The following is a 15,181-nucleotide window of genomic DNA, read 5'->3' as shown; positions in this document are numbered from 1 at the left end:
TTTCTAAGTAGAAAACACATAGTTAGATTCTTCAAGGGATTGTACCTTAGATTATTATTTATAGAAAGCTTTTAGAGACCAACATATAAAAATGTAAATACAGGATTTGAACATCAATAAAACTGTCTTAAAAGCATTTTTGTTGAGATTAAGCAGGATGATGGAAATATGTCACTGTTTCTCAGACTTTTGTGGAGATTTATGTGTGATCTTCAGATCAAGCTGGAAGAGTGTGTGTGTGTGTGTGTGTGTGTGTGTGTGTGTATTTCAAGTACTTCTTGACTATTGAGATAGTTTGATCATTATAGTATACTATATTTCATTCTTTAAACAACCCTAAGAAATTGTAAGTACTATTTTCTCCATTTTAAAGGTAAAAAACTGAGTGTACCTCCCCAATACTATATGGTTAATATGTGATAGAGTCTATATTTAATTGTTTGTCAGCCCTTGTCTTGCTAAATAAAAGACTAAATAGAATGACTAGGAAAAATGAACTACTTTCTTTGATTTAAAAAATTTTATTTTTACATTTTTACTTCTTGATGCAAGATTCTCCCTCATGCTTCCAAATTGTAAAATACATTTACATTTTTTTTCCTGTAATACTTGTGCCCTAAACTCCATCTGCTGAAAAGAAGATGTCTCAGAGTGGCCATCCATCCATAAGTGTTGTTTCTCAAGGTCCTCCATATCACATGTACAGCTGATAAGGAAGAAAAGAGTTCGTTTCTCCATCTATCTATCTGCCTTATGTCATGTGCCAGGTGGTGTACTGGGCAGAGTATTTTAAAGCAGTGGTGAACATTTTGGTGTGCAGTTCAATTCAGGAAAAAATTAAAACATTTACAGATCTTATTTTGTTTTGTTGTTCAAATTGAAAACAACTTGATTGCTTTCTAGGAGAGAAGCTTTTATATGTGGCAGGGTAACGTGTGTGTGTGTGTGTGTGTGTGTGTGTGTGTGTGTGTGTGTGTGCTGCCCTTGATGTTATTTTCCCCTCTCTTTCTCTACCCCCTCTTTGCTCCCTATCCCAATATGGCAGCCAGGTCTTTTGAACACCTTTGTGTCAGTTTTGTGCTGCCTAAATCTCCTGCTTTTTCTCTTTTGAACGCCTGAGCTTCTGAGTGGCTGATGGTTGGATAGGAGAAGAAAAAAGAAACAGGAGGGATTTCCTGTCTAGATGTCTCAGAGTGTCCCTCAGTGACAGCATGGCTGCCGCTCGTGCTGAGGGGAATGGGATGGAACAGCTGTGTTGTGGGTCTGGGGGACTGTACCCTAGACACCTGAACTGCCAGGCCTGGCTGAGAGTCCTCAGCCTGAGGAAGGAACAAATCCTCCAGCCTCAGGGAACTCTGAAGGCCCTGGAAGACAGCAGTCTCACCGTCCTGTTCCTTTGTTGAATCTCCAGTCCCTTGAGCACAGCATGGACTGTAGTAGCTGCTCATGAAGTTTTGTTAATGAATGAGTGAATCCCACTGAAAACCTGCAAAGTGGAAGGCTGCAGCTCAGCGGGGGCCAGTGTGGCCTGGAGACCAGAGGGTTCTCCTGAAATGTTCTTCTCTTTATAAAACTTCCAGAACCTTTGTACAGTCCCAGATACGTGTGGTAGAAGAGTGGAAATGTCAGCATTGACTGAAACTAAATTGTCCACTGGGCCAGTGGGATGGGGACATGGGGACAGATTGAACTTGATGTAATGATGACAGAGTTGAGGGCAATTCTTACTCTTGAGTTTGTCTAGTAAAGTTCAAACCCTCTACACATGGTCTGAAGATTTGAGTGCCAACTTTATTATGTGTGATAAAATTAGTGAAAGTGAAAAAAAAATACCCTGTTTTTTAATTACCAAAGTTTTAAAATCCAGACATTTTTGGGAAATAGACATTTTAAGACACTTCTTCTGGAATGAGATTGAGAATCAGAATGTACAGCTCTCCAGCCCAAGAAGGAGTTGTGTGTGGTGTGTGTGTGTTTGTGTGTGTGTGTGTGTGTACGTATCTTTGTGTATTTATTATATTAGCAAAACATTGAGAATATATCTTTGAAAGGTTACAATAAACCTTTTAGTTCTTGCTTTAGATTATTGCCAAAACTTGGCCCTTTCTAGACATCATTCCTCCTCTACCCTTGGTGCCCACCCCTTCTACTTTGTCCTTAGCCAGAATAAACATAAACAGACTGTGGGAACTCTTAAGTAGCATTCATACCCTGGTAGACATTGTCATATTCTAGTCCATTAGGTTCCAAGAAAGGACAGAGAGCCAAGAGCAGTGTTGCAGCGAGAACCCCGAGAGGGGAGAGTGATCGCGGTGCTGCGGGCTGGCCCTGTGCCTGTGGTCTGCACAAGCGCCACCTGGTCACGCGGCGGTTCCTTCATTGTGCATTGTGGCTTTGGAGGTGGAGTCATTTCTCAGTGACATCCGATGGGTCATCTTGAATCAAATTTCTTGAGCCTTGATTTCTAATTTTATTTTTAATTTATACGGTCATGCCATTTCAAGGGGAAAGTCAGGGAGAGCGAGGGGCGGACATATTTTGAACATGTGACATTGTATAGCAACTCTCGTTGACCTTTTATCTGTATTATTTTATTTAGTCTTAAATTCTCCTTGCCTTCATTTCCTCATCTGTAACTGTGCTGTAGTCACAGTGAATCCACGTGAAGTCCTGAGGGCAGTGCCCGGCCCGCGGGAGCCCTGACTGCTGCCTTCCTTTATTCCTCTCAACAACCCCCGCGTGGTAAATGCTGTGATCCCCCCTTAAAGAATCTAAAATTTGAACCAGCAAAATATCCCAATCCTACAGATAGTAGTATGTGAGAGCGCCAGCATTTAAACCCACGTTTGTCTGAGTCCAAAGCTGGTGCTCTTTGCAAAGCGCGGGAATGAATGGTCAGTAGACTTTGAGAATCTTAAATGCAGAGCATCACTGACCTTGTTTCAAGTTATAAAAAGGTATCCAAAGCTATTGAGCAAAATTCTGCTCAAAGTATCATTCCCATGTTGTAAGAGGTGTCATCATTACCTGCCATGTTACAAAAGTAACGAAGGTGTCTGTCTTTTCTTTAGAAAGTAGCTGTAGCAGGAAAATATGGGAAACATGCTTCAAAAGAAACATGATGTCCCGGAACACGTTTCATGACCTTGGCCCATTGCGGAGTGTACTGTGGGCATCCCATGCCATCCTTGATGCTCTTTTTTATAAACAACATCATTACTGAGCCAGAAAATGCCAATGAAATGATTTTTTTTTTAATAACCACACATTTAAAAAATTGTCATGGCTTTTTTTTTTTGCAGACACATATTTTGAATCTCAAAGCATTTCAGGTAAACTGTCCATGGCAGGAAAAAGTGCCTGATGTCATCAGATATGTACCAATTAGGATCCCAGCTTTTTTTACCCTAGTTTTTCTTTGGGGAGATGTTAACATGACCATTTAATTATTGCCATGGTATACTAGCATAGGTTTCCAAACTTTTTAAAGTAGTGGAATCTGTTATTTTCCCCCAAATACCTTTTTAAATATAACCTCAATATACAAAACAGGTAACTGAGCTGCTTTGGGGGTAGGTGGTGGTAGAAGGTATAGGGTTTGGCCCACTCAGTTTCCTTTTTGCCCCCTCCTTGGCCGCTGAAATTCCTCGAAAGGATCCTGAGGTGCCAGGGAACACACTTTGAAAACCAGTAGCCTACAGAAAAGGAATAAAGTCAGCTAAAGAATTTATTGCCTTTCCAGTTACTCTATATCTTTAGTTTGAATTTTCTAAATTAGGCCTTCTTTTTTTTTCTTACTAGTAAACCTGGCAGTTTCTGTCTTAGGGATATTCTCAGATTCATTTGAAGAACACTGAACATCTAGATAGTTCTAGACTTGTTAGTGTCCTATAAATGCTAAGTAGTGTTTGGTTTTTAAAGTCCCAGCCTAAGGTGCTCAACACTGTCCTGAGTGTGTTTTCCTAAATTTTGAAAAACACTTAATTTGATCTATTTGTGAAATTTTAAAAAGTGTCAGACCTGTCAGGGTACAGATGTAAAGTCTCGCTTTAATCAGGTGAATGTTCAAACTGTGACAAGAGTTGTTTGGCAGCTAAATAACTTCCTGTTCCTGAAAGCCAAGCATGATTTAAGAACAGTAGAAATTTCCACCAAAACAAGCCAGCTAGAAATAGTGTGGATTTGGGAGTCAGAACTGGGTAGATTTCATGTCGGTCCCTTACTAGCTTTGTGGCCAAACTTAGCGTCTCTGAGCCTGGCTGCTTTCTCCTAATACCTATTTCCTAAGGTGTTCTGAGGATGAGAGGCGAAAACGGACCTGAAAATCCTTAACATACAGTCAGTTCTCAATAAACCGTAGTTCCCTTGCCTATGTGTGTCCCTTCGGATGTCCTTCGTATTTAATCTTTGACTCCAAGAGAGAAACAGATACTCTTAAGCAGTCTCACTCAGAAAACTAGAATGAGAAAAAATGACAATTGGTATAATCGTACTAGTTTTTATTTATTTAAAAATGGACATTAGGCACCCCCTGTTTACTCATCCTTGTGTTGGTTTTAAAGCTACCTTGACCTTTGACCAATAAGGGAACCCAGGCTGGATGTAAAGATGAACTTGTTATAAAAGAGTCAACTGAGTGTTCAACTGAGATTTTAAACAATCTCTGGGTTTTTGTGTTTTTTTTAATTTTTATTCTAAGTTATTCCTGAAGGTGTCCTTTCTCTTGTGTTTTCAAATGAGGCTTTGAGGTCAGTATGCAGTATCTTCAGAATTTTGAGTGTGACATGTAATAATTTGGAACTCAGAATAAAAATAGTATAATGAACTGGTGCTCTGGAGAACAAATGTAGATACCTGGATTATGCTGCACAGCCGTCTCATGTCTTCTTCAATGACCTATAATTTTACTTTGTTTTCTCTGCATCCGAAAATACTGAAATTAAAGTACTCCTGTACCTGAATACAATATGGGGTTATTATGCATATGGAAAATAAGACAGAATTAAAAGAGCAGTGAGTTAAATTATTTGATTTTTGGTATTTATTTTTTACTCTATTAAAGACCTATTTACCATTTGCTTAGGTTTCTTTGCATTGCCTTTATAGCACTGATTGCTGAATTTCAGCCTCTTGTCTAGAAGTCAGACCTCCTGATCATGTCTTAGTCATTTTGTACCTCCAGCACCTAACCTAAACGTTGGTTCCATGACCGAATGGCAGAAGATAATTAGTTTCTTTGAGACCTTGCATTGTATTTTTAGTCTCTTTTCCCTAAAGAATGAATAAAGGCTAACATCCCAAATGACTTTCACTGAAGAAATAACAGATGAGTGCAAATATTTGATAAGTAGATTCAGTACTACTGCAATAAATACGCCTTCCTACCATCATATAAAAGTATCTGGATCTGCCTGCCTCCTGGCCCTCTGACTTCTCTGCTCTGCCTCCTTTCTGGGATAGTACAGCCAGCAAGCTCTCAGGAATCTCTTTGTTATGCTGAGTTTGGTGATTTGCTGACTCTCTAGCTGATTTTTTGGTCTCCCAGGCAATGTGAGGTTCTTGACCCTTGTGTAGCTGTTTGTATGTGAATCTCTGCCATTTTGTTCCCAGGACTTTTTAGTGGGAGTGACTGTTCTTACAAAAGAGAATCAGTCAGCTATCTCCCTTGCTATCCCCAAAGGCATGGTGTCACCTATCTTGACCCATCTTAGCTGCCCAGCTCCATTCACACAGCCTTTCCTGAGTCTGAATGTAGTGTAGTCCGTTACTCAGGTTGCATGGAATTTTTTCATTCTCTTTCTCTCTTCTGAACTGACTTCTCAGAACATTTGGCACTTTCTGATTTATGAGCATAATAGCAGAATTATCAAACATTTAAAAATTTGAGACAAATGTATAAGGGAGGCAATGGGATCCATGAACAAGTGACCTGGTTTGGAAGAAGAGCATTGCTTATGACATCCATGCTATGCATAGAGAGGCCCTGCCTCCACCTCGGCTGGACAGTGAGCTCATGAGGACAGGACCGTGGCTATTGTGTCCAGTACTTCAGCTCCAGTTCCTGGCCCAGCACAGTGTCTGGCTGTGGGAGGCACTTAATAAATACTTAATAAATAGATTTTTAAAAATTGGTTAGATTCAAAAGTTGGGAGTTGTTTTCTCCTTAAGGAATATGATGTAAATTTGTATGAAAGGATATTGTACTTTGTTCCTAAAACCTACTTTGTAGGTAAAGCTCATCTATTAATAACAAGGGTGAAATATTGATGATGGGCACATTTCTTCTGTCTGTGGAGCATCTCCATGTTCTATAGACTTCTACTGACCTTGTGTTCAGGTGAGCCATTTCTAACAGTTGAGCACTTCTAATCTCTGCTGAAGCTTCTAAGAGGATGGCAGGTGATAATGATGATTTAAGATTACTTATTCTCTAAAAATCTGATCACCATGACATACTGATTTCCCTTGAGCACTCAGGTAGCTTAGTCCCATAATGACTCCAGACAATAATTCTGATGGGCAGCAATAAGGAAAGCAAAGGGCTTCTCTCCCTTTTCCCAAGTTAGCTGGTTCTTCTAGAATCAAACAGTTGGCTCTTTAATGTAGAGCAGAATTTGCCAACATCAGCACTATTTTTTGAGCGGGATAACTCTGTTGTAGGAGCTGTTCTGTGCATTGTACGACATTCTGCAGCCTCCCTGTCCCTGTAGACTAGGTGACACTAGCACCAGATCCTCCCCTTAACTATGATGATCAAGAATGTCTCCAAGGCAATGCCAGATATCTCCAGGGTGACAATTTGGTGAATTGAACAGATGTAAAGGGCTTTATTAAACTGATCATGCCAGTATCAGAAAGTGATACTATCAGAAAATGACCTGGAAATTTCTATCCTTGGCAAAAGCACAGAGACAATTCTCCTGGATGGAGTAGTATTTCCCTCCGGTGTGTACCAGTCAGTCACCTACACATGAACATCAGTGTCCTCTTTGGCTTCCCCCTTAATCTCCTGCCTCGTCCCAATCCACCCTTCATAACAACCATTCCAACTTGTAAATGCCTCTTCTGCCTTCTTATGTTGATAAGACTCAAATGCTAATTTAAGGTCCCATGGTCTAAAATTAACAAACCAATGTTTCTTGCCATCTTCTGTGTCACCTGCTAACATGAACATTATCCCATTTAATCCTCTCAGCTACCTTGAGAGAGAGGTTTTCTCTACCTGTCTCACCAGTGAGTGAGGAAATGGGAGTACAAGTTCATGTAGCTAAGTGGTTCAGTTTAGAATAGCGAGGTCTTCTGATGCTGTTAAAATAGTATTTTTGTCCAGTTATTCAAACCTAATCAACATCTACTTGAAATTTAAGTGCTATCTACTTGAAAATTTAATCAGTGTCTACTTGACACTGTGACGCTCTTGACTTGTGAATATGAATTGTGTTAAGAAACATGTCTGTGCAAGGTCTGAGAACCATAGAGTATTGGAGCAAAGAGGGTTCTGAGACCTGATTAGACTGTGACCACCTTCAGATTATCATGTGTCATTAAATATGTGTTGAGGGTTACTCTGTGCCAAGACCTCTATATACCAGTCAAGACAGACAAGGTCCCTCCCCTTATGGAACTTACATTCTAATGGGGTAAATATATAGAATAAACAGTATAATTGCAGATTGCCATAAGTACCGTGAAGGAGATGAGCAGTGAGAAGAAATCGAGAATAATTGGGTGAGGGGGAGTTTCTTTCCATAGGGTGGGCGGGGAAGTTGATCAAGTCTTTGATCTTGGCACCACCATGACATTTGACATACTGCACTTCCTCAAAAGGGCTCGTTCCTCTGCTTGAGTACCTGGCATAATGTCAGTGCTCCTAACCCTTTGTTGTATAAAGACACCCTGATATATTTCCTTTGTAGTCACAGAGTCTAAACACTTGTAGTAAGCCTATTAATTTCCTTATACTGCTGTGACAAGTCACCACAAATTAGTAACTTAAAACACCACAAATTTATTATCTTATAGTTCTGGAGGTCAGAAGTCACCAAAGGGTCAGGAAGACTATGTTCCTTCTATAGACTCTGGGGGAGAATCTGCTTTCTTGCCTTTTCTGTCTTCTAGAAGCCACCTGCATTCCTTGATTTGTGACCTTATCCTGTCTTCAAAGCCAGCAGTGTGGCATCTTCCTCTCTCTCTCTCTGATTCTGACCTTTCTGTCTTCCTTGTAATTACATTGGGCCCACCCGTGTAATCCAGGATAATCTTCCCATTTTAAGATCCTCAAATTGATAACATCTGCAGAGTCCCTTTTGTCATATAAGGTCACATGATCACATTTCCAGAGATTAAATCACCTTTGAGGGCCATGACTTAGTCTTTCACAGTGAGAAATAAATGTTAATTTTGTTCCCATTCTCATTTTACTTTCCAGATGAACAATTTAAAAGTTAAATGATTCTCTAAAATCACACCCTTAGATAGAGCTTTAGAACATGGTCACCCATCTCTCTTCTCTCTATATCTAAATTCTTTTCATTCTTTCTTTTTTTACAGCACCAACACAATTTACATTTCCTTTTTTCTTCAGTATTGGTCTATAATTTGAGATGATAAAGAAGGGTCCCATATCTGGCATTTTATTTTTTTCAGCCACTAACGCTGAACTTTCCTTTCTGATATTCTTCAAGGTGCTCAGCATTTGAATGTGGTGTTCTATACTTGGAACTCTGCTAAATGCTTTATGTATTGGCATGTTGTTAGCATCAGCAGTCTTGGGACATCTCCTTGAATGGCTCACTTCCTGATTTCAACCCCTGGTTAGAGGAAGAAGAAAGGCAGGAAGCCTTACTGCATGCTTTGTTACTGCATTAGGTTTTCTCTGGCAGGCCTTGGGGAAATAACAAAATACAGAAATCACACATCTTACTGAACCATGCAAGTGGCACATTTATGGATTCACTTAGCAAGTTGTATGGTGCTTAAATGAAAAATAAAAGCTTAAAAAGTATAGCTCCTCTCCAACGTAGAGAATGAGTTCTTAGAAGTCTTAAGTGAAAGTCCCCAGTGCTAAATAACAGGGTACAGGGAAGCTAAGCAAACCCACTACCTCCCGATACCCTGGAAGGCGAATCACATTTACATTAGGAGCTACTTTACTTTGCTTCACATTATCCTGAATCTTGCCTAATGAAGACACTGGTGGGTCAAACTTGTTTGACATCTGACATCCTTTTCTCCTAAGAGATAATATACCTGTCATTCAAAGTTATTGAAACAATTAAAAAAACATGAAGCCAAAGGGAGATGTCTTCTCTCTTAGTCTTGACTCTTAAGATCCCAGACCTTTAAGCCCACTTGTAACATATTTATTTTGGTTCTAGTGGCCAAGGATGTCAACATTCTTTTTGATGAATTAGAAGCTGTCAACAGTCCTTGCAAAGATGACGATTCTCTCCTTCACCCTGGAAACCTGACCAGCACTTCAGATGACGCTAGCAGGTTGGAAGCAGGGGGAGAGGTAAGAGTATGGGATTTCTTAAAAATACAGTTCTTGAGCCAGGGAGGAACCTGTGAAGCATATTCCACTGGACTGTTTAAAGCCATCATCTCATTGACCTGTAAATTCCTGGAAAACAAGGGGCAGGGCTTAAAATTCTTTTGATATCCCCCAAAAGTCTAGCACATTTATAAGATCCTAATTCACTCTATGCTCAAAACAAACTTTCAGTGGGTCTTACACTTACCTTCTTATACTTAAAAGCATTTCACTTTTACAAAGGAAGATTCTTAAAACTACCCATCATTTTAAGATATCTACATTCTGGGTGTTGCTGAGTTGTAAAAAGAAAGCTTTCCAAGGTTGGAAATGTGTAAACCCCAACACGTAGAACAGTGACACAAAATGGATCAGCCCTTAGTAGATTATGTGCTCTGAACCCTCTCTGAGGTTCTGTTTGCCTCTGTCTTCCGGAAACTCACTGCAATTATAAATAGACCCATTTCATCATAACTCATTTGGGAAAAAAGAGTGTTTTGTTAGGAGAATCACTGTTGCTCTGGTTGTGTCTCAGTAAGATTTAATATCTCCTTGGTATATGCACTGGTTGTAGATAATAGGAACACAGAATAAGAATCATTTATTTATTGCATTCTCTTAATTGTATTATTTCAATGCCAGTTAACCATTGAAGAGAGAAAATTGTTTACTTCTACCAAACTTCCCAGATTTCTTCCTACAAACACCATATGCTACTATCCATGTTTTTTTAAAAATCTCATTCTGTCATCTCTTCCTGCAGATACTTTGAATATCATGATGTAGCATAAAGGAGGGATCTTGAAAGGGACCTCAAAGAGCAAGTAGTGTCATCCCATTAGCCTACAGATGAGGAGACAGTCTCCGGAAGCTTAGGGCTTTGCTAACCTCCTGACGCCTTAGCGGAGGCTCTGTTTCTGCTGGCAGGGGCTGTGGTGCTAAAGCTACAGGATAGTTCCCTTGCTTGGCAAATAGTTGTTAAGGAAGTGTTTACTCAGGTAGACTTCCGGATACCTCTTAAGAGAAAAGCCAGAAAATAGTCAGTGAGGATTGGTTGTCATTTGAAAACGCCTGCACCAAGACATGGGCCTTGGGCATTTCTGTCTCTCCTGGTGAGATTTTCCTTTTAGATGAGATTGCATGCATGGCGCTTGTGCAAGAGTGTGGATTCCAGCAGTGACCTTTGAGGTCTGGCATGTTTGCCTCCTTCATACCACCACTTGGAACCTGAGTTAAACTGAGGTCTTGAGAAATGATAGCTCCTCCATTTCCACTCGCCAGGTTGACAGGCACGTTTGTGAAATCTACAGGCTGGGAAACCTGACTCCAGCCTAACCAGCACGTACTTGATGGTCTCTTTCAGTGTTGTACGTGATTACAAGGAGCCTATACAGCCTGGATGAAAGTTACATGTACCATTTTGTCCTCTAATTTTTATAATTCTTATGTAATAGTCATTACATAAGAACATTTGTAATTCATATATAAGTTACAAAGCATAGTAATGAAATGAACACCTTGAATCACCATCCAACTTTGAACTAGAATGGTATTTTTCAAATTATGGTGGCAACCTAATTGTAGATTACTGACTCCAATTGTTTTTTGTGGAATGGAAAATTAATATTAGCGTGTATGTTAGTACAAAGGATCATTATTGTTTTATGAAACTTTTGTCTCAGGTATTTTGTGTGCTTATAGGTGTACATAAATAACATACAGAGTAAAATATTTTATTGTGGGCCAAGTATTTGAGAATCATTGAACTAGAATATTACAAAAACCATAGAATTTCATCCCTTTACCCTATTAGAGGTACCCCATTTCTGAATTTTTGTGTTTTTTATTCTCTTGCCCCCAAAATAGTTTTGTCATGTACATATGTAGCCTTAACAATTTCTTTTTAGATTTACTTTATTTTGTGATTTATAAAAATCATGCAGTATGAAGTCTTCTGGGACTTGCTTTTTTTCTATCAATATTGTTATGATATATGCTTATATTAGATGCAACTACATAGTTAATTCATTTTCACTACTGTATAATATTTCACTGAATGCCTGTTCTATATTTATTTGCCTGTCCGTGGACATTTCAATTAATTCCCTTTTTTTCTACTTTTATCAATAATGTTGCTATGAATATTCATGTACATGTCTCCTACTTGCTTTAGCAAGAATTCCTCTAGGGTTGTATGTTTTACAAATGTCCAATTTTGCAAGATAATGTCAGTGTGTTTTCCAAAGTATATCAGTTTTCACTGTTACCCATAGAATATGACAATTCTCAGATACTCCATATCTTTGCCAACAGTTAGTATTGTTAGGTGGCCTGTTTTGCCCATTTGCCCATTTTTCATTAATAAAGATGTAATTTTGATGAAACACAGAGAAAAAATCCACTTAGTTTTAATTGTTATTTGACATTACTCATGTGAAGCTCAGTTTTATGAGTGTCCCTCAGTTTTAATGTGTTCCCTTTCCCTTTGTATGCAGACAATGCCAGAAAAAAACAAATCAAATGGACTTTACTTCAGAGATGGAAAGTGTCGAATTGACTACATTCTTGTGTACAGAAAATCAAACCCTCAGACTGAAAAGAGAGAAGTATTTGAAAGAAATATTAGAGCAGAAGGATTGCAAATGGAGAAAGAGGTAAACAGTTTGAGTGGATGTGAAAAAACACAAATATACATCTATTCATATTGAGAGACAATTAAAAAATAAGCAGTTAGTCATTATGTTAACTGAATGTTTCATTTGGTCAGAGTTTGCCAATCTGCATTGTTTGAGGAATGTTCCAGCAATGAGACTTTTGGAGCACAGTTTGCTTTTGAGAGAATTTTAATGCCAAAAGATTTTGTGAAAATCAAAATACTCTCTTCAAGTGTTACAATTTACCTGACTTCTTACATCCTCTGCTTCTCTGTCTCTGTGTGTGGAGGGCTCTATTTGCACGGATTTAAGAAAACTTTGTACACAATGTAATCATCTCACTCTGGAGGCTCCTTTTTACATTTCAGGAAACATAACTTGAGCATCCTCACACACCAGAAGAGACTGTCTGATTTGGCCCAAAACAAGTGTAACTTACAAAAATCATTGCAATTTTAAGAGATGTTCAAGTGGTTTTTAGTCAGTTCCCCAACTCAAGAGTTACCTTACTAGTGTTACACTGTCTTCCTCTTCCCTCCTTCTCTTCATGGGGAGTTTTAAGGAAAAATTTAGTAAGGAAAATACAAAATGCCCAGGTAGGCCTCTGATAATAACCAACAGTGAAATTGTTGTGTACCAAGAAATGCTGTGCCTGTTTATAAAACTTGACCCTATTGGCTGGATTACATAACTCTTCTCAGACTTTCCCTAAACACTGTACAGTTTCTGGGACTTTTCATAGTCAATGAGAAGAACACACTGGCAGTTAAAAATGTTTGCTTCTGATTCTGCTCCTCAAGGCTGAGGGAATAGATTTTTGAAATTGAACATCCAGGATTTTCTTTACATGGGGCAGGTTACATGCTGATCTTGGGACACTTCAGATAAATGGAATTTTTCCATATCTGTTAGACTGACCTTGATTCTTGAGCATTTATAAAACAGAAGCAGTATTTTTCTAGAATGTCTTTAAGGAGAAAATCAGAAGGATGGTGAGATGATTTTCGCCTTAAGGAAACAGGTTCTCACTCTCAGGAAACTGGAACCAGATTGCTCAAAAGACCATCTCAGTCGGAGGTTCCCCCCTGAGCAACAAACAGAATTAAATATGGTGTTCTTTCTGCTTTTGTGGAGTTCCAGAAAATCTTTCCTATATCCACTGAACATATCTCTGGTAAATCTTGTTCTTTTAAGTTCTTACTGTCAGAACTGTATATTCTCTTTTCTTAACATTAATAGTGCATTGATATTTTGTCTCTAAAACCTTCTTTTTTCTTAATTTCTAAGTTTTGGAATTTTTATAGAAAGAAATCAAAGATCCAAATTGCCACATGATGCTAAATAATGGAAGTCCTTCCTCTGATCTATCCTATCACAATTTTGATTCCCATCAAAGCTATATAGCTTTGCTCATTTAATGAAAGATTTCCATTTTAAGCTTCAGAACTATTTTTTCCATCCCTGGGGTTACTTCTTCATAGGTCCTTTTCATGCTGTTTCATGACTTATTAGTTAAAACTCAAAAAGCCTAATAGTTTTCCAAGTACCCATTCCTAAAGACATGGCAGATCTCCCATGTCTCATAAAACATCATCTCTACCAGAATTAAAGCAGGTAGCTGGGAAGGGTTATTCTGCCTTGTGTTATTCAGTTGTGCTGGCCACAGTGTGATGATGAATTGCTTGTTTGATTTTGGTTGTATACAAGAAAATCTTGTTGGTTATCATTTTAAATTTTAATAGCTAGGTATTTATTTAATGTAGGCTATAAAAAAATAGCAGTTGGAAAAAGGGTAATATCATCATATGGCTAAACTTCAAAAAATCTAATCTAAGCATCTCTTCTTTTCTTTACCCACAAAAGTTCTCTGAGTGGCAGCTTCCCTATGTCTTCTTTTCCCCTAATCCTCCACCACTGCCAACAGCTTGGTTTTCCTGTTTCTGGAAGCTTCCTCCTAAGCAGCCTTTCCCACTGCCTGGCTCCAGTCTTCCTTCCACCCACATCTTTTGCATATGTGGCACAATTGGCCCTAACTCAGCCTCCCAGCTCTGCTTTAATTCTGGTAGAGATGATGTTTTAGGAAACACATGGGAGATCTGCCGTGTCTTTAGGAATGGGTATTTGGAAAACTATTAGGCTTTTTTGAGTTTTAACTAATAAGTCACCCTCAGGGTCTCACCCAGCTAAGCAAGAGGGACCTCTGCAGGTTATTCCCAGCTTAGGAGGTAGCAGGAAGTTATACATAAATTCATTTTTCCCTGTCACAAATAATTAAAATAAAATGTCCCTTGGGTGAATAATAAACTGGTATCTACATTGTGTTTTAGATTTAGAAGCCATCAGAAGCACTCTTACGTAAAACAAGTGTTTTATAAACAACTGCAGCAGAGAGACAGAAATACTGATAGCTATTTCAGCTTCCAGAAAATATCTCGATCTTTCATATATAAAACAAAAAACCTCAAGGTGGGGAAGAAAAAAGAAAACCTGGGAAGTTTACTATGAATCCATATGTGTCTGAAATGATTAACACTAAGTATATTTTTTGAATTATCATTTGCTTCTTCATTAGCTGTGTGTCATGTTCAATGGTCTCAGAAAATGTGCTTCACAGACTTAGAGTTTTATGCTTCCAAATGGGTAAAGACAGGCTCTGTGGTTGAATGGTTGGATAGTAAGAGAATCCTTATCTCTTTTAACACCAAATGTCAAGAAATAATTAGGAAAATATTGAATTCATGATAAAAGTAAGGACATAGTCAAATTTCATCTTTCTTAAAACCTTTGCTCTTGCCCGATTAGCTAGCAGGTCAGTGTTTGCCTTGCACCCTGGGTCTTTAATATTCCATAACTCATCTTTCTTCTTATCCCAGAGAAAGTAATTCACAGCAGAGTCCCCAAATAGAGTAACATTAAGCCCAAATGATCTGCTGCTTAGTGTCTATTTAAAGAGATCTCCTTCTTAAAGGTCAACTCATATTTATTAATTCACATT

At 38.6% G+C, this 15,181-nt stretch overlaps 1 protein-coding gene across 3 annotated transcripts in view; it reads left to right on the top strand.

Moving 5' to 3' along the window:
* The window catches only part of ANO4 (anoctamin 4), a 388,767-nt gene that overhangs the window by 198,565 nt on the left and 175,021 nt on the right, over positions 1 to 15,181 (top strand). For all 3 annotated transcript variants that reach the window (XM_036891459.2, XM_036891457.2, XM_036891460.2), the window contains 2 exons: positions 9,378 to 9,514; positions 12,028 to 12,186. In XM_036891459.2, the coding sequence (XP_036747354.2) occupies positions 9,378 to 9,514; positions 12,028 to 12,186 (296 nt within the window). The remainder of the gene's footprint in view (positions 1 to 9,377; positions 9,515 to 12,027; positions 12,187 to 15,181) is intronic.

The sequence above is a fragment of the Manis pentadactyla genome, chromosome 10, assembly GCF_030020395.1.
Source record: "Manis pentadactyla isolate mManPen7 chromosome 10, mManPen7.hap1, whole genome shotgun sequence".
Classification (NCBI taxonomy): Eukaryota; Metazoa; Chordata; class Mammalia; order Pholidota; family Manidae; genus Manis; species Manis pentadactyla.
This window is presented reverse-complemented; position numbering and strand designations above follow the sequence as displayed.